The sequence below is a fragment of the Eulemur rufifrons genome, chromosome 16, assembly GCF_041146395.1.
Source record: "Eulemur rufifrons isolate Redbay chromosome 16, OSU_ERuf_1, whole genome shotgun sequence".
Taxonomy (NCBI): domain Eukaryota; kingdom Metazoa; phylum Chordata; class Mammalia; order Primates; family Lemuridae; genus Eulemur; species Eulemur rufifrons.
In genome coordinates, this window is record NC_090998.1 from 41,083,472 (window position 1) to 41,107,232 (window position 23,761).

The window sequence follows — 23,761 nt, forward strand, 5'->3', positions numbered from 1 at the left end:
GTGCAGCGAGGACTGACAGGTGCCTTTATATGCGCTTGGCACTGGGGCTTGTGGATGGGCAGTCAAGGGCTTAATTCGTGGGTTTGGCTTGCCTGGGAGCAAGAAGTCATTTTCTCTGTGCTGAGCTAGAGATCAAGCCTCTCCACCTCTGAAACAACATGAAACCTTCAAATTGCTGGGCTTGCAAGCCTTGCTCATGTAATTTGGGTCTTATCTCATTAACCTGCTGTTATAGGGTAATTTGCCCCAGGCCTCAGCCTCTCCAGGGGGATGTCACTGGCACTTCACCACCCCTATCCTGATTAACCTTCTCGGTGTTGTTGGCTTCCTCCTGGGGGGTCAGGGGGTGGAGACAGGACAGACGTCCCTGGGCAGGGCAGGCCACTGGTAGAGATGTCTGGGGGCTCCGACCATAGCTCTGTCCTCCTCCTTCCTGGAAAGGGGCAGATCATTCAGGCATGTACCCCTCCCCAGGCCTCCTGGAGACATAACCCACAGAGGGTGGCAGCTCTCTGCTGGGGTGTTAGGGGAGGGGTGACACTCTCCCTGGCACAGGAGGACATGAGCAGCCTAGGCCAGAGCCAACATGGGCCCGTGGGAGCCGTGTGCTTCTCCAAGTTCCCTAGGGAACTGGACGTCCACACCTGACCTCACCCAAATTCTCCTAACAAGGCGGGCAGGGGGCTGTGTGAGCGGACAGGCCCTTTGAACGCGGGGAGAACAAGGAAGAGGAAAGGAGGGTGAGCTGGGGCAGGTGGCTGAGAAATCTGGGGGCTCAACTGGAAGGAGGCACCGAGAAGACAGAGAGAGGATGGCCCCCAGCCTGGAGGTCCACGGACAGATTCCTGGGTGGTCATTCCGTCCTTTTTCCTCCTCCAATGCGTATCTGCTGCTAAGACCAGGAGCCACTTGAGGACGGGAATCATCTGTCCAGAGTTCAAATAAAGAAGCTGTTCTCAGCACGAGACTTAACTCCTACTGCATCTCTCCAGCCCCAAGCGAGCCGAGAACAGGCTGGCTAGGGCAGGTTCAGGCCAGAAAGACCCCAGTGGGGGCGGCACAGTAAGCATGATGCCCTTTGCTCCAAACAGTCCTGTCGCCTGCTGCACAGATTCTGCCTGCTGTCCCTACAGCGTGGGCCACCGGCTCCTGTGGTCCCCTCCTGTGATTGCCATAGCCACTGGGGCCCTACTCAGCCCACAGCTGTCTGTGCCTGGAGATTTCCCTCACTCAGATCTCACTGCTGAGGCCCGTGGGAGAGCTGTGGCCCTGGGCTGGGTGGGCACAGGAGGGAGGAGGGTCTGGAGACAGGCCCTTCCCCTGCTGTTTTGTCTTCCTCGTTCTTATTGAAACCACCAGAATTTCTCTCTCCCTTCCCTCTTTCCCACCTTCTCTCTCCACCCTTCCTCGTTCCCTCCCCTCCACCTTCCCTCCATCCTTCTCTCTGTCCCTTCCGCCAACTCCTGTGCTGTCACTCCGCCATCCTGCCCTCCTAGGAGGTCTTCCTGGACCGGTGCAGGCCAGGTCTGGGCTCTCCTCACCTCCCTCCACCCTGGGCGTGTTCTTGGCCTGTGCTGGAGGGGCAGTGTCTCTGTGGGCAGCTCCCACGAGGCTGCCCTGAAGGCCACGTCACATGTCATCTTAGTTTTCCTTTGTAAGGATGGTAGAGGCTTCTCCAGATCAGAGACCACCTAGTGCTCTGCTCCCTCCCTTGCTCCCTCCCTCTCCCCTTCGGTGAAGCTCTGCTGAGTGCCAGCGCCGTGCTCAGTGTGGGGACACAGGAGTTTGTGGGGTGAGCTGAAGGCCTGTCAGCGCCCTGCGCAGTGGCCCTCTGTCACAGGCTGTGCAGGCTGCGTGTTTCTCGCCTGCATGGCAGCTGCCCTGGCCCAGCCTGCACTGTCCCTGCAGCTGCTGCCCTGACCCGTCCCACGACCCTCTTCCTGCATGCTCCCCGCCTGGCGAGCACGTCTCACCCACTGGTCTCATCGTCAACTACCCAGCCTGGAGCCCCTTCTCTCCCATCTCTTCTGACCCAAATCCCTCTGGTCTTCTGAAATCCTGCTTAAAACCCTGGCTTTTGCCCTGTCCCCTCTCCTCTGTGCCCTGACACCTGTGTACAGGTGTCTGTGTTTCCCAGGGCCTGGGGAAGGGTCTCATGCCCCCAGTTGACCCCTCCCTCTGTGCCTTCCCTCAGGGCCCAGGAGCAGCCTCAGAACAGGGCGGGGAATGGCCCCCAGGCCCCTCCCATGTGCAGGAGGGCCAATAAACAGCCCCTTGTTGGAGAAGCGACCAAACAGAGCAGGGCTGGTGCATCTTCTGGGGGACTCTGGGCCTGCGTCCACCTAGTGTGGCACCGGGTCAGAGCCCAGCCTCCGGGGATCTGAATTCCACTCCACTGCGCAGCAATATAGCTTCGCTCAACCTCTCTAGGCCCCAACTATAAATAGGATAATAAACTCCTATTGGAGTAGTTGTGACGATTGCACATGTTAATCCACATAACGTGTTCTGTAAGCACCTGGTACATACTTAATGCTCAATAAACACTATCGATGACCAAAAGCAGGGAGTGAAGTGTTAACAGAATTACGGAATCATCCTGTCCTCTCCTCTCTCCATCCTCCCCCTCCTTCCCCTCCTCTGGGGCTTCTGGATCAGCACATTCCCACAGAGCGTCATGCGATGTTGGAGGATGGGAAGGAGTGGGGGGGTGGGGAGAACCTCCCAGGTTCAAAGAATCTCCCCACTCGGACCATCCCTGCTATTGGGGAATCCAATTATTAGAAATAATAATAATAGCCACCATCTAAAAAGTGCTTGCCAAGGACAAACTCAGTAGGAAGGACTTTACAAACATTATTTCACTTACAACTATTGATGTTGATCCATTTATCAAATATCTATGGAGCCCCTACCAAGTGCTGAGAGGGCGATACACAGTTTCCTGCCCTCAGCTAACCTAGTCTCTGGGTCCCTCCCAGTGCAAGTGCCCTGGGGAGAAGCAGCTCATCAAGCTATTAGCAAGTCATTAACACCCTAGCATGAATTAAGTAATCATATGCTGCCATTAGGAATGAAACGCCCAGTGTTGGTGATGAGGCCTACGACAGAGGACGGAGGAGGAGCATTCTAGACTGCCCACAGGAGGGGTGGGCCCAGGTGGGGCTCCTGGGCTGCTGGGTTCTGCTGGAGGGAGAAGGGAGGGGCCTGAGGAAAACCAGGACAGGGCCACAGTTCACCGAGGTGACAACCTTCCCCAGCTCCACTCTGACTTCAGCTGAGATCTGGGGAGACTAAGGGTTGGGAGAAGACAGAGCCCCTGCTGGGGAGGCGGGATGTGGGCAGCCCAGCTTTCCCTGTGAGCTGGTTTCACTCCCCTGTGACTTGGTCAGGGAGGAGGGTATCAGATTAGAGAATCGAACCCCCGAGGAACCAGGAACATCTAGCTTGAACACTCAAGGCAACATTAAATGGCATGTTAAATTACCTTTGTATAGCTCTTGGTCTTATGGCCAAAATGTGTTATGTGATTTACATGAATAAGTTGTAGTTTTCCTTGTGTTTTGTTTCTATATCTGTGATCATGGTCAGTGTGACACCTTTGTGGGTGATCCCAGGACTCCGATTTGCATATTTGTTCCCCGTCAGTGTTCTTGGGTCTGATGAGCCTCTCGGAGAAGGCCTCAGAGAGGGAGGGGCGAGAGCACTGGGCACGACACAAGAGAGGCACGGGGAATATGCACAGACTAGGGGACACCAAGTCCACCAGGGCTGCCTGGAGGACGGGGCTTGGATTCCAGCCTTTTAAGGGAAGAAGGCTTGGACGGATGAGCAGCAGGAAATGGAGGAAACATGGGGTGGCAGGAGGCAGGTCATCTGTGAGGAAAAGACCCGCCAGGCTGAAGCAATCACAAGTGACTGGGTGGAGGGACCCTAGATCCCAGGCTTTGCTTGCGATAGGGCAAGTGATAGGGAGCCAGGGAGGACTGTTGAGCCAGGGAGAGCCTAAGCCACGTGTGTTTGAGGAAGCAGAACCAGGCTGCTGTGTGGGTAGGAGTGGGGGCGGGGGCAGGCTGGTGGCACTGAGAGGGGCAGGTGGTTCTCTGAGCAAACAATTGCCTCCAAAATTAGAGAGGACGAGCTGGGCTGTTTGGATGACATCAGCCCAGGTCCTGCCTGCCCTCCTCAGCAGGTGGACCCCCAGAAGTCCCCCTCCTCACACCCCACCTCCTCCGGGAGTTTCAGGTGGGCAGGGCACTTGGCATAAGCCAGCTGGATGGGGCGCAGCCCCCGGGGGCCTGGCCACAGTCAGCCGCTCCTCTGGGGCAGGACACTGCTCAGCAGGTTTGCTGCTGGCGAGGTGGGGAGGTGAGCTCACCCCAGAGGAGCTGGGGCATAGAGAACAGGGAGGGCTGCCCTGCCAGGCCCAGCTGCACTCCCATCCTGCCATGCTGTTTCTGGGCAGCCGCTGTCCTCCTCATTGCCTCCTCTGCGCAGTGCTCCAGCCCCACTCCAAGCCTCTGGCACAGCGAGTGGACCTGAGACTCTGAGGACCCAGGTCCTGGTCCTGCCTCGGCCACTCATAAGCCGTGTGACCATGGGCAGGTCTCCTACCTTCCTAGGCCTCTGCTTCCACATCTCTAAAAACGGGGATTCTAGTGCCCACGTCACCTACTCCCCGAGGTGGAAGGGAGGCACCTTGTAAGCAGGAATGACGATGCTGCTGCTAACAGGTGGCTAACACCTACGCAGTGCTAGCTGCCCGGCACTGCTCTGAGCACTCGACACGTATTCATTCATTGAATTCTCACAACGGCCCTGTGACGAGGGGCTGTTATTATCCCCACTGCACAGATGAACACACTGAGGCACAAGGAAGCTAAGCACCGTACTCAAGGTCGCACAGCTAGTGAGTAGCCAAGCCAGGATTTGAGCCAGGGTTCAAACCCAGGCAGGCCGGCTGTGGTGTGTGCTCCCAGCCCCCACACTGCCCTGGCTTGCTCGTGTATGAATGTCTAGGGCAGGTGCCCGCCCTATTCTGGGTGCACATGCCCAACTCCAACCCTCACGAGCTCTGGTTTCTATTCTCTTCTGCCTGTAAAACTGAGTTCATCACTTTCTATCCCAAATGGGCTGCCCATGCCTTCCATTCTCCTAGGTACTCCCCACCCTCAAGAAGTCACCTGCCTTCTCTTGAGCCGGCTGCTCTGCACCCACCGCCATGGCCGTAGCCCAGGCTGTCCCCCTCATTCCTCCCCTGGGATTCTGCCAGCAGCCTCTGGGATGGTCCTCCCTGCTCGCCCACCATCCCTCCAGCCTGTCCTGCAAGCCCCCGGTTTCCAGGACCAGCACCTCACATACTTTATCTTCTTGTCACAACCCTCCAGCCAGCCAGATGTGAGCCCTCGCCCCTTTTCAGCATTCTCTGGTGGGTTAGTGCCTGGATATCAGCTGTTAAATATTTTTAGTATCTTCCACAGACATGAGCTGTGAGCCTATGAGCAGAGATATGGTTTCTCTGGCCTTTTCTCTACTACACCCACAAATTTTATCTTTTATTGGGGTGAGATTAAGAAACATAAAATTAACTATTTAAAGTGAACAATTCAGTGACATTTAGTAAATTTACAATGTTGTGCAATCATCACCTCTATCTAGTTCCATGACATTTTCATCACCCAAAAAGAAAACCTTGTATCAATTAGCAGTCACCTCCATTCCCCTTCCCCAACGCCTGCAACCACCAATCTGTATCTGTGTGTATGGATTTACCTATTGTGCACATTTCATATGATTGGAATCATATACTATGTGACCCTTTTGGTTTGGCTTCTGTCACTTAGCCTAATGTTTTTGAGGTTCATCCACATTGTAGCATGTATCGATAAGTCATTCCTTTGTATAGCTGAATAATATTCCATTGTGAGAATATACCACAACTGTTTATTCATCGATGGACTTTTGGGCTGTTTCCACCTTTGGCTACTGTGAATAGTTCTGCTATGAGCATGTGTGTGCATGTATTTGTTTGAGCACCTGTTTTCAATTCTTTTGTAATATATCTAGGAGTGGAATTTCTGGGTCATATGGCAATTTTGTTTAACACTTTGAGTTAACTGCCAAAGTTTTTGACAGTGGATGAACAATTTTACATTTCCACTAGCAATGTATGAGTGTTTCAATTTCTCCACAACCTCACCAATATTTTTTTTATTATAGTCATCCTGGTGGGTATAAAACTGATACTTAGTTATGGTTTTGATTTGTGTTTCCCTAATCAATCATGTTGAGCATCTTTTCATGTGCTTGTTGGCCATTTGTATATTTTCTTTAGAGAAAAGTCCATTAAAGTTCTTTGCCCATTTTTTAACTGGGTTTTTTTTGTTTGTTTATTGTTGAGTTGTAAGAGTAATTTATGTATTCTGGATACTAGACTCTTATCAAATATATGATTTGCAAATATTTTCTCTCATTCTGTAGGCTGTCTTTTCACTTTCTTGATAATGTCCTTTAATGTACAGAAGTTTTTGACTTTTATGAAATCCAGTTTATTTTCTTTTTTGTTACTTATGTTTTTGGTGCCGTAGCTAGCGAAGAATCCATTGCCAAATCGAGGTCATGAAGATTCACCTCTATATTTTCTTCTAAGGGTTTTATGGTTTTAGCTCTTATATTTAGGTTGTTGATTCATTTTGATTGATTTTTACATATGGTGTGAAATAGGAGTCCAACTTCATTCTTTGGTGTGTGGACATCTGATTGTCCCAGTCTTGGCACCCTTGTCAAAATGCACATAGATTCAAAGGGTTGAAATGAACAATGACCTCTGGCCCTGCCTCCATGGTCTCCCTTCTTGGGCTTCAAAGGAATCTCAAACTGAGTCCTGAAGCAAGAGCACCGTCATTCCTGTGCCCTTCTCAGGACCTTAATAAACCCCAGCTGGCAAACAGTCTCTCCATTTCTCAGGCAGATAGTTGCAGCTAGCGAGGCTATCCCTTCTGCCCTCCTCAATGCCCCAGCAAAGGACACGTTGTGTCACAACCATGTAGCCTCTGGCCCTTCGTCCATGCATCCAGAGCCTGGGCAGCAAGCGGGCCTTGCACCCAGCACACCAGGGCAGATGTGCCCCACAGCCACAGCTGTGCCTGCACAGCAGCCTCGGGAGTGACTTCACAGAGGCTCATGTGTTCCTCTGACAGCTCTTTCAGCTTGCGGGTCCCATTCGCTCTCCCCACCTCAGCCGCTCTTCCTGGGTCTCTCACTGGGGACTTGATCTTTGGGAAGAGGCAGAGCATCAGGGCTGGGAAAGACTTCAGGGATAGGGATCCAGGGGCTCGTCACCTGGGTGCCTGACCCAGAGAGTCCATGGATGGGCTATGCGGGTCTGTGACAACCTGTGAATCTCTGAGCATGTAGACATGACTCTGTACTTTTCAGGAAAAAGACTCATGCTCTCATCAGATCCCAAAAGAGTCCATGATCCACGAGGTTAAGAATCACAGAGTGTAACAGGTGCCTGGTTAATGGGAGAGCTGGAGTGGAAGCCCCATAAGTCCCAGGACACTAGTTCAGTACCCACGTGGTGACAGCAGTGACATCAGAGGAGACACTGGGGCAGAAGGCCCATCACACGCCTGGGCTCTGTGCTTCCCGCGGTTTGTCACAGCTGGCACACACAGCAGAGGACCTCCTCTTGCACACGTGAAGGGCACAGTGTGGGCAACGGAAGTGGCTGCTTGGGGCCAGAGGTCTCGCCCTCCCAAGGCCCCACTTCAGTGTCCTGAGGCCTATAGAGACTAACACCTCTGGGCACACCTGTGCCACAAGACCAGTTGGAAAGCAGCCGAGAGGGCTGAACCCTGCCAGCCAAAGCTGAGGGGCTTGGAAACACATCCAGCCCACTGCAGGTTGAGCCTCTCTAATCCAAAGTCGGAAATCGAAGATGCTCCTAAACCCAAAACTACGTGGGCACCGACATGACACCACAAGTTGAAAATTCCACACCTGACCTCATGTGAAGGGTCATAGTCAAAACTTTGTTTCATGCACAAAATTATTAAATATATTATATAAAATTACCTTTAGGCTATATGGATAAAGTGTATATGAAACATAAATGAATTTTGTGTTTAGACTTGGGTCCCATCCTCAAGATATCTCATTATGTATAGGCAAATATTCCAAAATCCGAAAAAAATTCAAATCAGAAATACTTCTGGTCCTACGAATTTTGTATAAGGGATCCTCAACCTGTTTCAATTTTGGAAAATCTGAGATCTCCTACCCCACACCAAATAAGCGTACAAAGCCTGTGTTCAAACCTACTGGGATGGCTCCCTGCAGAAGTCTATGTGTCCATCTTTCTGGTTATTTGATTAAACTCTCCTCCTCCAGAAAGCCCTCCTTGCTTAGCCTCTCCACTCCTGTCACTTCTCAGCATTGTGCTGGGCTGCCCTTCGCTGATTTGTGCAGTGCGTGTGTGCCTGTCCCAGCAGCCTGAGGTTGCCTTCAGGGCAGCCTCCTCCTGGGAGTCCTCCAGCTTCTGCTTAAGGCTCATTTGCACTTTCTGGGGAGCGGTGGGGGCACGTTGTCATCAGAGGGTGGAACATTTGGAGTGATTGACAGACTGACAGTGCACCTCTGACATCACTCAAGGGCAGTTTATTGAATATGCAGCAGAAATTCAGAGTCTCCAACTCAAGCAAAGGAGGAACTAGGTGCCGCTGTACCTAGGAATATTTACACCATGAGCCACAACTTCTAGGCCAGGCGGGTACCACACAGAGACAGAGGACCAAGCTCCATTCACAGAACTCAGCTCCCGGCAACAGAAATTGAGAATCAGAAGCTATGTAGGACACAGCCCCAGAGAGAGGACCAAAGACGAACCGCATACCCACAGTGCTGACCAAAGGCAACATAATTATGCTGCCTTCATCAAAAAGAACTGTGAGTTGGACATTCCATTTGGTAAGGCGGCAGTGACATGCCCTAGAAAGAGCAGAGACCTGGAGTCAGCCCAGCCTGACTCTGGCACGTAGGTGACAACTGAGGCCAGTTCCACAGCCTCTCAGAGGATCAGGCTCCTTATCTGTTCGAAGGATGCCGATCGCATCTTCCTTGCAGAATTGGGAGAGAATTAGAGGCAGTGCATGTGCCTGGCACATGTAGGTGCTTGACAAATGGTAGTTGCTATCGTTGACAATAAAAGAAGTGGGTAGGTGACACCAGGTGGCAAAAAATCCTCAGTTCTCCCTCACTTGGCTTTGTGAATTTGGGTGAGCTGGTAGTCTGAGAATGTACACTTGTCTCCTAAGTAATGGAGTCGTCCTGCGAAGTCGGTTCTGGTGGGCACGTAGAGGCTGTCTGACTTCCCACCCCCTGGTGGCAGGTCTCACGTTGGCTCCGCGATGCCAGCAAGGGCAGCAAAACTCTCAGACACCTGCTAACCCGGCCTAAGCACGGAACTAACCACCCCCACCCCCTCCTCCCTCCCTCCTTCTCTGTCTGTAGGAACAATCACAGCTTCCTCCACACCAAGGAGGCGATTATGGCTTGTGCGTCCGAAGCAAGGAAAGTGAGCAGTCATATGTCCACACAGGACCTACAGTGTCAGTCAGAGCTGAGAGTAAGATAAGCCACGATGCAGACAGTTGAGTGTGCTATAGACAGTTTTAAAACTCAGGGACCGAGGATTTGGGCGTGGCAGACACGGGCAGTGGCGAAGTCACCTCTTCTTCCAGGTGCTGAGGCGGGCGGGGCCGTGGGCCTACCGGGTGGCTTTCCTGGCTGGGGCGCTGGCCGGGGCGTTCCTGCCCTGGGAGTCCTTGAGGTCTCCCCCTCGCGCCCCTTTGGTCTTGATCTGCCCACTTCGGGTGTTGCTAGAGCTGCCTGCCACCCCGCTGGCCCCGAGCTCGGCACCCGCAGAGCTGGGGTGGTAGCCGTAGCTGCTGCTGCTGATGACGGCTGAGGAGGAAGGGCCGAGAGCAGGGGAAGGGGACAGTGTCAATCAGCGGGTGACAGCTCCAGTAACTGCTGTCCCCAGGGCTTCCTCTAATCTGACACCCTATTCCGTCCCCACGACGGCCCTCAGCAGTCAAGAAACACAACAAGGAGGGGCTGAGACGCTATCATGTACCAGACTCGGTGTGAGGTGGGGACCACGTAGGACAGACACGGCCCTGCCTCCTGGAGGTCCTGGGGAAGCCCATACTCCCAGTCCTTTCCCCAAATGACACTGCCCCAGGGGACAGGCAGGAAGGGAACGGGGTGGGCATGATCTCAGTCTCTGCTTCCACAGGACAGAACAGGAATAGCTTTCCTATGAGGCCAGAGAAGCGTCCCCAGACAGGACAGAAACTTCTGGATGGGGAGACAATGAATGGAGGTGGCACACTGTGTCCCAGGGTCCCCAGCTTTCCCAACCATCCCTTGCAATGAGAATACTCACAGATGCTCACAGAGGATGGATTCTCCCCAGACATCCTGTAAGTCAGAGAGTTAGAGAAGGATGACACCTCAGGGAGCATCCAGATTCAGCGAAACCGTAATGGGCTCCTGCTTTAGACGTACACCATGTTAACCCACCCATGTAACATCCCATAAGCTTGAGATTACAACTTCCATCTTACAGATGAGAAAATAAGAGGCACGGAGACGTTAGGTGATTCACCAGGGCATACAGATGGCATGTGGCAGGGCCGGCAGCTAACCCCAGGCCGCCCGCGCCAGCTCTCTGCACGGTACCACACAGCCACCCGCCTTCGTGGCTCGTCTGACAGCCTCTTGCAGGAAGCTGCAGCTGAACTCACCAGTCAGACCACCACGTTCCTTGCTAAGAAGGTCACCAGCCGGTTGTTCTCACCTTCCAGCTGCCCCGTGGCCCCTTAGCCCCTTCTCCCAGTGTCCCCTCCAGCCCACCCACCTGCACTCCTCGCCCTCCAGCAGCTTCCTGTAGGTGGCGATCTCCACGTCCAGGGCCAGCTTCAGGCCCATGAGCTCCTGGTACTCGCGCAGCATCCGCGCCAGCTCCTCCTTGGCCTGCTGCAGGGCGGCCTCCAGCTCGTCCAGCTTGGCCCGGGCGTCCTTGAGGGCACAGTCCCCCCGCTGCTCGGCATCGGCGATGGCCGTCTCCAGGTTGGTGCACTGAAGGGCAAAGAATGGAGAAACCATCAGAACAGAGAATAATTTCTAGATCTAGAGGTTAGGCAGAGCAACCTGTTCATGTTACAGACAGGGCCCAGGGTGACAACGAGGAAGAGCTGCAAAGCCAGTGCCAGAACCCAGCCTCCCTATTTTCTATTGCAGATGGATACTCAGAAGTGTTGTCATGGGAAGCCACGGAGCTGTCACATTTCAGGAGTGCAGGAAGAGATGCCCATGCTTGGAAGGTGGGGTAGTGCCTGGGGCTGGAGGCACCAACGTCTAGAGATTCAAAGTAACCCAGGTCCAGGAGAACTGTGCCTGTTACCCCAGCCAGGACGCCCCTAGGACCAGAGAGCATGCACGGGCCCCACTGTCATCAGGTTCCTGCTGCAGGACGTCTCCTCCGTGGACACCCTCCCCACCTGTTGGCACCCAGAGCGAATGCTTCTGGACTCTTCCAGCACTCTGTGGGGAGGGTCTGTCTGAACCCTCCCACATCTGGCCTGAATGGGTGAGGGAACCTTCACTTAGAGCAGGAGGTTACGGCCCTAAACTGTAGGCACAACCTCAGAAACTGGACTCTGATGAACTTCCAGGGCATGCTGATGCCAGGTACTAATGGGGAGAGAAACGGTCCTCGCAGAACCTGCACATCAGCCACATGTGGAGTCTTGAAGCTGTGCCTGTGTCCCCATATCACATGGTGGGCCATGGGGCACGGGGAGGAGCTTGGGCTCAGATTTTCCAGTTTGGCAATTCTATCATTCTCAGAGTCGACCTGGTTCTTAGGGAGGTCACAGGTCCAGAATCATGTCCCCACTGACACAGTGTTTAAGACTTGCTGCTCTCAGGTAAGACAGGGTCCCCTAGCTAAGATGGATATGGTGCCATGGCACAGGGTGGGGGACCCAGGAGGGCTTCATCTGCTGCTGTGTCCCTCGGTCACCAAGACCATGCCTCACCCTGAGGGTAGGAACATAGCATGGTCACAGAGGGCCCTGACACACACCCCTGCACCCCGCACATGTCCCGTGTCCTGTGGGAGGAGGGGCACAGGGCCTGCCCTCAGAAGGGACACCTGAAGTGGATGTGGGACAGGTTTGTTGGACACAGGAAAAGGCTGAGAAAGAGGAAACCAGATTCCAATCCTGGCCCCCTCCCCTCTCCAGCCCAGCTGCTTATCTGCAAGCTGGGGAGTCAGAGCAACAGGCCCAAGGCTCACCCTGACCATGAGCAGGGGGCCAGCTCCAAGACAGGGGCATTGAGGCTGGAGGAAGAGGGGCTGAGGATGGTGCGGAGCCCGTAAGCCCGGCCAGAGACATTTGCTTGTTCCTAAAAGGTGGGCCCACTTCTGCACCCCAGAGGATGACATTGAGCCTTGGGGTTCTCTGTGGGGTGCTGCCCACCTGCTTCTTCACGTTGCCAATCTCACACCGCAGCCTCTGGATGAGCCGGTTCAGCTCTGACATCTCGTTCTTGGTGTGTTTGAGGTCGTCGCCGTGCCGGCTGGCCGCCAGCTGCAGCTCCTGCATCTGGTCTCCCAGGGACAGGAAGTTGGTGATGAGACAAAGTAGGGGATGAACCACACCTGTCATTCCTGCCGTTGGTGGGATGCAACGGACAGGAAAAGAAGTCCCGAGCAGGGACCCTGGAGTGTGTCCAGGTCAAAGGTTTCCTCCCTGGTGGCCCCAAAGGGTTTTACCCCAAATCATAGCTCCACTCCTCAGGGTAGTTCTAGACTCCTCTTCCTTTGGGAAGTCTTCCCACAGCTCAGAAAGGAGCTCAGGGCTTCTCCTTCTCTCCTCCCGCCCACCCCGGTCCCTCCACGGCTGCTCTTCCACATGTGTGACTCTTCCCCTCCCTGCAGCAACACACCCCAATCCCTGCAAATGTGATTGTTCTACGTGGGAACACCTCACTTCTGTCCTCCAACAGAGGACTGCCCGTGCCTCTCCGTGGGACACATCCATCCATACCACTCTCATGACTTACCTGTGGGAGCAATCTCTGCTGAGAATACTCTATGGGTAGAGTGTGGTTGAAGCCTTGGTTAAGACCACGCTTTCATTCAGCACAGAGGTGAATTCATCCTGCATTCGCTGGTGGGGCTGACCCTCCCCAGGGACAGAGGGCAGTGGGGGAAGGAGACCTGCCCAGCGCCCACCTTGGTCTGGTACAGCGCCTCGGCCTCGGCCTTGCTCTTCAAGGCGATGTCCTCATAGTGGACACGGACCTCGTCGATGATGCTGTCCAGGTCCAGGTCCCGGTTGTTGTCCATGGACAGGATGACAGAGGTCTCGCTGACATGAGTTTGGATCTGGGCGATCTCCTGTGTTGAGAAATGAGGACAGAGTCAGAGTGCCCTGGCGTCCCTCCTCTGCCCAGCAGGCTTCTGGGCCTGTGGCCCCCGCAGAATGGGTCACCAGGGTCCATGGGGCCAAAGTGGAGAGAAGAAACGCCCGCTGGGGAGCGTCTGCAGGGCCAAGGGAGAGCGGTGCATGGGCAGCAGGCAGCGGGAGGCAGCACAGCCAGCGTAAGAATGCGTTTCCCACAATTTCATAGAATCCAGGGATCTACATGTTGGTAGGATCTTACTGGGTCATTTCTTCCTGCCTGTGGGCAAGGCCACTGCTGTGGTCCAGCTCAATTGCCTCCCACATATATGGCCTCCAGGGACCAGTATCTTGTACCTCCCTAGTCTCCTAGTGCAGGGTTTGACACCTTTCCATCAAAACATCTCTCACTGTGCTGATCCTAGATCTCCCCCACCGGCCTTTCCAGGGAAAGCCAGGAGAAGCCCCCAGCTGGAAAGAGGCAGAGGGGGGTGGGGCCTAGGGGTGTCCTCACCGCATCGTGCAGGCACTTGAGGAACTTGATGTCTTTGTCCAGAGAGTCCACTTTGGCCTGGAGCTCCACCTTGGCGGCGTAGGCTGCATCTGCATCCTGCCGAGGGGTGCCCAGAGCCACTAGTTAGTACAACCACTGTCCCATCAGCAGCCCTGCCTTCACCCTGTCCCCAAAGCCATCTGATGTCCTATTTTTTCCCACAAAGGGAAGCATAGTGATGAATAGTCATTCAATATCGATTGAATAGTCACTCAATATCAATTTTCTCTCAGACTCACTGAACCTTCGGGAATAGGGAAAGGGGACCGGGGCCCTGCACTTGCTCTGCTATGCCTGGGGAACACAAAGCCCAGAGAGGTAGTGGCCTCCCCACGTCACACAGGAAGGCCGAGATGGACCAGAGTTTCCCAATTCCTAGACCAGAATTCTCTTCTGTCTGTCTGTGTCCTTTTCCCAGGTGTGTGTCCTTCCTCTCTACCTCGCTGGGGACCAGAACTTTGACTCCACTCTCATCAGGCACCATCCCCCTCCTCAGTGGCCTGGGCTTAAGTCCTGGGAGAGTTGTTGAGGATGGGGGTGCCAGAGATACCGGATACTCTTCTCCCCCTCACCTTCTTGAGCACCACGAACTCATTCTCCGCTGCTGTGCGCCGGTTAATCTCCACCTCGTATCTGTGGGCAGGGAGAGAAGATGGCAGAGGCTCAGCCCCCTTGTCCGAGGAACCTCCTCCCCCCGCTGGCTGGGGAAGTGCTCTGGATGCAGAGTGCCCAGCAGGGTCTCTGGGTGAGCACTAAGGCACTCGTGGCAGGAGTAAGATGTCCTGGGTGGCCCCACATGCATCCTCCTCCCTGCATCCTAGGAAAATGCACAGGTGCCTAGGGGGCACCCCAAGCCAGCAGCTGAGCCTTTCAGTGGGTCAGTGAGCATAGGAACTTCTTCCTATCACCCAGGCAGGAAACTCTCTTCAAACAGGGTAGGCCTTTCCCCCACAACCAGAGAAGGGGATACGAGCTCCTGACCCTGGAGCTTGCTCCTGCCCCTTCTAAAAAAAAAAAAAAAAAAAAAAAAATGGCACAAAGATAGGGGAGCCCAGAGCCACCAGGAACATGACCTGTGCTCTTTGGCAGGGACACTCACCTCTTCTTGTAATCCTCTACCTGGTCCCTCATGCTCCTCAGCTCCGAGTCCAGCCTCACCCTGTCCGCGGACAGCGTCTCCAGCTGCTTGCGCAGGTTGCTGATGTAGCCCTCGAGGATGGGCTCCAGGTTCTTCTTGCAGTTGCTCAGGTCCAGCTGCTGCAGGAGGTTCCACTTGGTCTCCAGCACCTGGTTCTGCTGCTCCAGGAACCGCACCTGGAACACAAATCGACAGACACCTGGAACCATCATGGATGCTATCCTGCCCCATGGACCGTGGACTCTCCACATTAAATAGATTTTTGTAAAGTCATTTTGCTCAAGTCCTGACCCTCCACCCTTGGCACCCCATGCAAACTAGACCCTATACCAGTGCTCATTCCATAACCTTCGGGACAAATAGTCACTGAAAACTTACTAAAGACGAAGACTCCAGAGCTTTCTTCTATTGCTTGACTCTGGTCCCACGAGACGTTCTCCCTGATGTCTCAGCTAAGTGTTTCTGCCTGTCCCACGAGCCCTTCCCTCTGAATAGTGCTGGATTCCAATACCCTTCATGTTCTCTGGGGAGCTGGAAGCCATCCAGGTGCCCTCCAGAATCCTATCTCTCTTTCTCAAGGTAGGGTGACCCTTTACGCAACTTCCCACTCTTCTCTGCAAAATCGCCAAAGCAGGCAACACACGCATTTACCCCTCTGCTCTACCCAGCTCGCAGATCTGTCCTCCTGCACTGCCGATCAGGGTGCCTTCCCGAGGCGCAGCTGCACCTTTCCATGATCAATGCCTGGTGCATTCCTAGGCAGCAGGGAAATCGCTCAGACCTCACGGGGCTGCCTTATCAACCCACCTTGTCGATGAAGGAGGCGAACTTGTTGTTCAGAGCCTTGATCTGCTCCCGCTCCTGGGTGCGCACTTTCTGGATCTCGGGGTCCAACTCCACGTTGAGGGGGGCCAGGAGGCTCTTATTGACAGTGACCTGGTGGATGCCTCCAGGCGGGCACACGGACGGACACGCTAGCCCCAGGGCCACACTGCCAAACATGCTGCCAGCAAAGCCACTGGCCCGGCCCCCTCCATACCCAGAGCCATGCCCGAAGCTGTAACCTCCAGCCCGACCGCCGCCGCCAGCCACGTTAAGAGAAATATGTCGATTCCCTCCCAAGTTGTAGAGGCTCCGACTGCTGAAGCCAGCCCCAGCCCCTTTGCCAGCTGTGCGGTAGGAGGCCAGGCTGCCCACAGCCTTCCGCGGCAGCACTGCGGAACGCACGCTGAAGTTGCCCTTGTCGCCTCCAGACTTGATGTTCAGTTGCCGACTCATGGTGGGAGAGAGGAAGTTGACAGAGCTAGAGAAAAGCAGTCGCCAAGGGACAGAGAACACACTGATGGGGCACCCAGAGCGCTGCCTCCTTTTATCCCTGCTGAGCCCAGGACACCGGAAAAGGGCGTCTCTCCTCTATCTCCTTTCCCCCGCTGAAGGTCCAGGGCCGTGGGCGATTTGAAGAACAGAGATCTCCAAGCCCTTTGCAGCAACAAAGCCCTTCTGATAGCGAGTGGAATATGCTGGTCTTGCAGACTGGAGTGGGCTAATTTGGGGTTTATCTGTGCTCCCTAATTAGGCACCTGGGGAGTTATCCCCTGCAGAGATCTCCTGGCTGTATTTCTCCACTGCTGCCTCCTTTTTGTTTATCTCTCAGCAAGGAGCAGGGTAAATGCCTGGCTTTACCCAGAGAGGGCTCATCTGAAAACCCCAGGTTTCATCCCAAAAGAAACCACCTCCCTGTGACCCAGACTTGCTGGGGAGCTATGGGGTTTATGCCAGAGAAGAGAAGACCTGGAAAGAAGACCTGATTCTTCTTGGGAAGAAATCTTCAAAGATATGGATCCAAGAAAGAAGCTGCAGGGGTCCCTCTCTGGGTTGTGACAAGGACCATAGCTGCCCAGCAATGGAATGGAGCCCAGGAAAGAAGTGGGGATGACCATGTGGCATCCGCCCGGCCCCCAGGAGGGATATGCCTGGGGCTTTCTGTACTGGGCAGGGCTTGGGTTGTGGCGACCTTCAACTATGAGGACCTTTTCAGGGAGATGGCATTTCCTGCAGTTGGATTTTTCTCTCTTGGACAAGCTTGTCTGTCCTATCCTGGGAGGTCAGGCAGGAGCTGGGACATTAGCCCCTGTACTCCGTGGAGAAACAGCCTGTGGCTGAAGTCACCAAGGGACAGGAACCCCCGAGTTTCCTTCCCACAGTCAGGGTGGGCTGTTCTGCTGGTTTCCTTAATACTTCAGGGAGCCACCCAATTTGGGGACAGCCCTTTATAGCACAGGTAGTCCTGGTAGAGTGGAATGTTAAAAATTATTTAAAAACTCTGAATCTTGTAGCTGCCCTGAGGCAGAGCTCCTACCACTTCCTATAACTAAATTGGGAGGCCTTGGCCTGTCTGGGTCAGGCAGGGGGTGGCAGACAGCTGCTCCCGCTGCTGGGGAGGGACAGGGAAGATGAGCCTGGTGGAGTAGGGGAGGCTGAGGCCTGGGACCTGCCTCAGAGGACCTCCGCCTTCCAGAGTGTTTTCCTCTCAGCCCCTGAGGCGGCAGCGGAAGGTCCTTCTTGAGGGACCCTGTCTCCCAGGCTTCCTGGACGGTCCTAGCCCTGGAGCCTGGGAAGACATAATCGAGTGGTTGCTTGAGGTTTTCTAGGCCAGACTGCAAGAGCAGCAGCAGGTACAAAGTTAGCTGGGGTGCTACCTGGGATGCTGGGCTTGTCTCCCTCCCGTGCTGGTGTGTGAATGTCAACAGATGGTGCCAGTTCCTTGACCTAGGGGTGACCATGATATGGCCCAGCCCCCAGGAAGCCTGCAGACCAGTGGGTGGAATGTACACAAAGAAGTTAATCCAGGCCCAAAGCTACAGAATAATAAAAACACATTAAGAGCAACGGGTCAGAGGTGTGCTGAGTAGTGGCTAGATCCGGGTTTGTAGGGACCTCCAGAAGGCTGGGCTGAAATTCCCAGCAGCGCTCATCAAAGGGGCTGGCTCAGAGCAGAGGCTCAGGGGCGGTGGGGCTTGAAGCATAGGGGTGGTAGCAATGGAGGCAGCCAGCGAGAATATCAGGTGTCATCATAGCGACAGTAGTAATACAAAGAATTAAGTCTTCTTGCTCACTTTGCATGCGCCAGGCCTTGTGCCAAGCACTAAATTAGAAAGGATATCTAATTTAACCCTCACATTACTGACTTCATTTACAGTTGAAGAAACTGAGGTTTAGAGACATTAAGGAACTTGCCCAAAGTCACTCAGCTACTAAGTCAGAGCTGGGCCTGGAATCCAAGTGCATCTGGATTCAAAGTCCACGTTCCTGACTATCGTGTTACGTGCTAGAGATGCAAGTTTGTGGCAGAGATGCAAAGACTTTCTGACGCATGTGGTTACCACGGGACTGGGTGGCTCGTGTTTGTGTTTCTATTGTGTTTTGGAGACGAGGATGCCGTAAGGAGAAGGGGAGATTGCCACCGAGCTAGGGGCTCGTGTAACATTAGACGCCGCACTAGAGAGAAAATCAGCCACAGTAAGGATGGACAGAGGAAGGAAGAGCCTCACTTTCATGAGGGGCTTTGCTATTCTAGAATCCCCAGTAGCTGACTCTTCACCGCGGGGCTCCCACAGGGAAGTAAACGTGGTTCTGGTTATCTGAGTCGCCTGGGCCGGGCTTTGCGCCACCACGGTCTGGCTGAGTGTGAGCCCCTATCCGATAGGAGAGCTGGACCTCTTACTGGGAACCCCAACAAAAGAGCATTTACAAAGCAGAAAAGAAAGGCACAGGCTGGATCTTCAAGGCTGGAGAAGACTTAGGGTCAACGAAAAGCAGGTTTTCAGATGCCCGTAGAAATGCTAAGAATCAGCCGAGCCCACCAGGCTCAGAAGTGACGGGCTAGGCAGGGCCAGGCCTAGAGCTGGGGGCCCAGCACCCTTTGTATCCATTCCAGAAGCATTTCCTGAGTGCCCGCAACCAACCAGGCCCTGTGCTGGAGGCAGCCAGTGAGGGTCTGACGACGGTGATGGGGTGGTGACGGTGGAGGCTGTGACGGAGAAGGAGGAGGTGGAGGCAGAGTGGAATTTCCTGACAGCAGCGCTGTGATCGTGGCCACACAGAAGTGCCCCTCCTAGTCGGTTCCTGGGAAACTTAATTGCAGGGGAATTTTCTTTGACCCACTCAGCTGGATCTCTGGCAGTTCCAACACTACTGGGCTGGCTACCCTGTAATTAGTCATCACACTCCACACCCCGGTCTCTGAGTTCAGTGGCCTAATGAGTGTCCCCAGGCCTGAGGAGCTCAGTTCACTCAGTAAGAACCACACTGCGCACCTACTGTGTGCACAGCCCTGTGCTAGGTATCGAGAGCTGTGCCTGAGCACTCCCTCTCCCCTCCAGGAAGTTAACTGAACTGGAGAAGACAAAATACAAACACATGGAAGTTGTGTTGTTATTGTTATTGCTGTGGTTTTAACTCTGCGTGTCTGTATTGGATTATGTGCTTGCCTGGGTGACTCAGACACGCTGTTATTGAAATTCTGATGTTTTTTAAAAACAGAATTAGACAACACATGAAAATCTGCTTTTTGTTTACCATAAGTCTTCTCCAGCCTTGAATGAAAAAATAGAATAAAAGAGAGGTCGGGCTCTGTGGGTGGGGGTTGGGGACGGGCGGGTGCACACTGCACCCCCGAGGCCGTGAGAAGCCGGGTGGATGCCGGGGAAGGGGTGACTTGGGAGGCAGAGATGGAGGCGAAGATGGAGGAGCAGCCCTGGAGGATTCCCTTCTCCCTGCAGACAGTGTGCAACCCTGCGAGGATCCTGAAGTGCTTTTGGTTAAAGAATAGGCCCTGTGTTGCAGGAGGAGAACCGGGGGGATATGGGCTCCCAGGGAGCCCGTGGGAGCTGAGTCCATTGTACCATAATCTGCCACCGTCTCCCTGGAGGGTAAGAATCCCATTCTGCAAAGCACATCACACCAGAGGGAAACAGAAAGCAGTGCCAGGAGTAATCCCAACCGCGCATAACCAAAGCCATGTCTGTCTGGTTTGCCGATGGATAAACGTCATTTTCCTCCAGCCCTTTGGCCTTTGACTGCTCCTGGGCACAGAACAAGAGTCGAGGGACCCACATTCTGTAGATCAAGTTCATTCATGGAGAGAGGAAGAAGCTTGAAATACTAAGTGAGCTAAACTTTGGGGTGACAAGACTTGGGGACAAATCATGGCACCTTAGCACTGGCAAAGACCTGAAACTGAGTTCTCTGATTTCTCTGAGCGCACTTTAAAAGTGAGCTCAGTGCAGAAACCTAACACCCTCTGCCTGTCCGAACCGGTTTGAAAGGAGCCTGTTTTTCCATCCTTGTCCAAAGTTAGCCAGCTCAGACAACGGAGCCCGTCTGCTTCCCTCCCTTTCTCTCCACGCCCTCTCCCACCCTCTCCCACCTGCTCCCACCCTCTCCACCTTTCCTGACGTGAAATCCCGGGTTCCTGCAGTGCCGAGTCGGACAGCAGGAGGGCTCAGCACCAGAGGAGGCGGCAGAACCCATTGCTGCTCCAGGGCTCTAGACACAGGCTGGGGGCCGAGCCAGAGAGGACGTGAGAGTGAAGCAGAAAGTTCTGTGTTCATGAGAAGGGGAAGGGGCAACTCTGGGCACAGAGGAAGAGGGAACACGTCCCAGACAAGACACTGGGAGTATCCAAGTACCACTTTGTAGGGTAATCAGCTATCTCAGTTGGCCCAGGCTGAGGGGCTTTCCAAGATTGTCAATGATACAACCTGGACAGTTCTGGAAAAACCCAGATAGCTGATCACCCGAATATCACCCACCATATTGCAGAGAAAGTACCAGACTCTCCAGGAGATGTAGGATTCACTGAAGTCCCGCCTACCCAAGTCTGTAAAACTTAAACATGCAAGCCGTCACTGGCCTGTCTCCACCACTACGAGACCCCTGTCCCCTCACAGACACTCATGTTAATAGGAAACCCTCAGATTAGTAGAGAAGACAGGCAGCTGGATGGCAGCAATTTAAATTCAGTTCCAATCACGCTTACTAAATGCCTACTCTATCACGGACACTGTGCTGACAGAAATCCCAGACGGGCTGTCAACACGGTCAAAATTCCCAGTTCTCGGTGCCACGTGAGTATCGGAGACACAGGGCAGTAAGCTTCCAATCCTTAAAAACCTTGCAGAGGATGCCTAGTGACCTGAGAGCTTGTAGTGGTTCCCTTGTCATTGCTGGTCTCGTGGAACTTTCTACCCGCACCTCTCCAGGTAAACGTGGAGGAGCCGAGTCTCTGCAAACACCCTTCTCTGAGTCTAGGGCCTTCCCTGCTTCCTCTTCCCAGCATTAGCATCTCCTTCCTCCTCTCTGCTGCAGCGCAGCTCAGCCGGGGTGTGTCCTACCCCTCCCGCATCAAGAGAGAAGCATCAGAGAGGTTTAAACAAGTGGTTGCCAGGCCCATACCAGGACTTTATGCCAATGAGATAAAGCGCCCCTTCCTCTGGGCAGATCAGCCGTTTGCCGGAATGCGTGGCTGGATTCCAGCCCCTACTTGCCCCTCACCATGCCCTAGTGTGGCACCACCTGCACGTCCCTCCCAGGGATGCCCTGGTAGCTTCCCTAAACCTCCAGGTAGGCTGGTTTTACATGGGTGAGTTGAGCCTCTGGTCAGAACTCTCCCTCCTGGCCAGGTGTGGTGGCTCACACCTGTAATCCTAGCACTCTGGGAGACCAAGGCAGAGGATTGCTTGAGGTCGAGAGTTCGAGACCAGCCAGAGCAAGAGTGAGACCCTGCCTCCATTAACAATAGAAAAATTAGCCAGGCGTGGTGGCGCACACCTATAGTCCCAGCTACTCGGGAGGCTGAGGCAGGAGAATCGCTTAAGCCCAGGAGTTTGAGGTTGCTGTGAGCTAGGCTGACGCCACGGCACTCCAGCCTGGGTGACAGAGCGAGAATCTGTCTCAAAAAAAAAAAAAAAAAAGAAAGAAAGAAAAAGAAAAGAAAAGAAACTCTCCCTCCTGCACAAAGAAGGGTCACAGAATCTCTTGGCTGCCCCTTGAGCTGTCCCCTGCTCCCCAGGGGCTTCCTGGGCTCTGTCTTCCAGTTCTGTATCTTTTCCTCTCTGAGCCCCCGGGGGAACATGATGGTCCCCCAGCTCCCACCTCCCCAGCACCCCTGGGACTCTGTCGCTGGGAAGTCTGCCCTGCCGGGCTGTCCTCTGGCTCAGGCATCAGCCGGCTAGTTTCTCCTTCCCAGCCTGGGGGTCCTTTTGCCCTCAGCAATCCTGGATTGTGTCTCCCGAGTTCTCATTCTTGTTTCTTCCTTTTCCTACTCGGGCTCCTAAGGCTTTTACAACTGGACAGGCCCTAGCTTTACTATAGATCAATCACTCTTTAGTTCTCTTTCTCTCCTTTTTTGTCTTTTTGTTTTTTGTTTTTTTTAAAAAAAAAAAAAAAAAAGCTCTCTGAACTCTTTACAGCTCCACCCACTGCCGACCTAGTCATCACAGGAAGCTTTTCTCCTGGCTTGAAGGCACAGGTATGTCGGGACAAGAACCGTCTTGCTCTGGGAAAGACACGTTTCTTCCATTCGTTCATGTTACAATTCCGCCAGAATCCCATCTGGGTATGTTCCGTCTACCTCCCTACCTCCGGCCCCTCCGCCCCCAGCCACTCCTGGGGGACGTTTGTACAGTATTCTCTGACCCCAGCCCCCTTTCTCACATGATTCTTTTCTGAAAGAACAGAGAGGCTGAGGGGAAGTGCTCAATCTTTTGATCTGACTGTAGTGCTGGAGATGCCATCCGCCTCTTCCTCTGCCCATTTGCAAAGCAAACAAGCCACCTGTGCAGTGGCTGTAATTAAGCCCATCATCGCTAATGACAGGCTCTCTATCTCCCATCACCGAGCATTGCACAGCCCGTCCAAACAGGAAGCAGAGCCCATCCCTGCCGTCCCTAGCACACCTGCTGGGCCAGGCCTCACTGTGCACATTATCGCTGAGCCCGATGGGCCCTGGGGAAGGCGCTGAGAAGGGACAGGAGAAGGGGACAGACTCCCAGGCAGGCAGGGGCTCTAGGGCCTGGATCACCATAGACGATGTGGGAATTGGGAGCAAAACCGTAAAAGTAGGACATTAAGAAAGAAATAAGAAGTGGCTGCTTTAGGGAAAGGCGCTAGAAAAGGCCGGGGCCATGGAGAGGCCAGGTTGGCACTGGCAGGGGCTGGGGGTGCTAAAAACAGAGAATGGAGGGAGGATGAACCCCGAGGCCAGAAGTCGAACTGAGCCCTCCAGAGTGCCATGAAGGACACAGCTGTGCAGCCCCAGCCTGGGGCGGAAGGGGAGGGTTGCCTGCTGGGTATGGGGAACCCTCCCTGCTGTGGGGTGAGGGCCTTGAGCACCACCCTCCAGGATGCAAACCTGCCGTGGAATGAGAGGCTTGGTCGGAGAGTGAGCTCCTCTGTCTGGAGCTGAGACCACAGCCAAGCCCCTTTGGAAAGTTCTGTCCATCCTCCCTGGCAGAGAAGGAGGCAGGAGACATTGGCACCAGGAGACCAAGTCCCCACCTCCCCAGTGTCACGAGCCCCCACTGAGGCAGG

The 23,761-nt window shown here is 54.1% G+C and overlaps 1 protein-coding gene across 1 annotated transcript; it reads right to left on the reverse strand.

The window, feature by feature from the left end:
* Window positions 1–9,769: 9,769 nt before the first annotated feature.
* KRT74 (keratin 74) lies at window positions 9,770–16,447 on the reverse strand. Its single transcript, XM_069489503.1, has 9 exons — window positions 15,977–16,447; window positions 15,131–15,345; window positions 14,604–14,664; window positions 13,993–14,088; window positions 13,310–13,474; window positions 12,552–12,677; window positions 10,925–11,145; window positions 10,451–10,485; window positions 9,770–9,966 (listed from the first exon to the last, which is right to left on the reverse strand). The coding sequence occupies exons 1-9, from the start codon at window positions 16,445–16,447 to the stop codon at window positions 9,770–9,772; spliced, it is 1,587 nt and encodes a 528-aa protein (XP_069345604.1).
* Window positions 16,448–23,761: the final 7,314 nt, after the last annotated feature.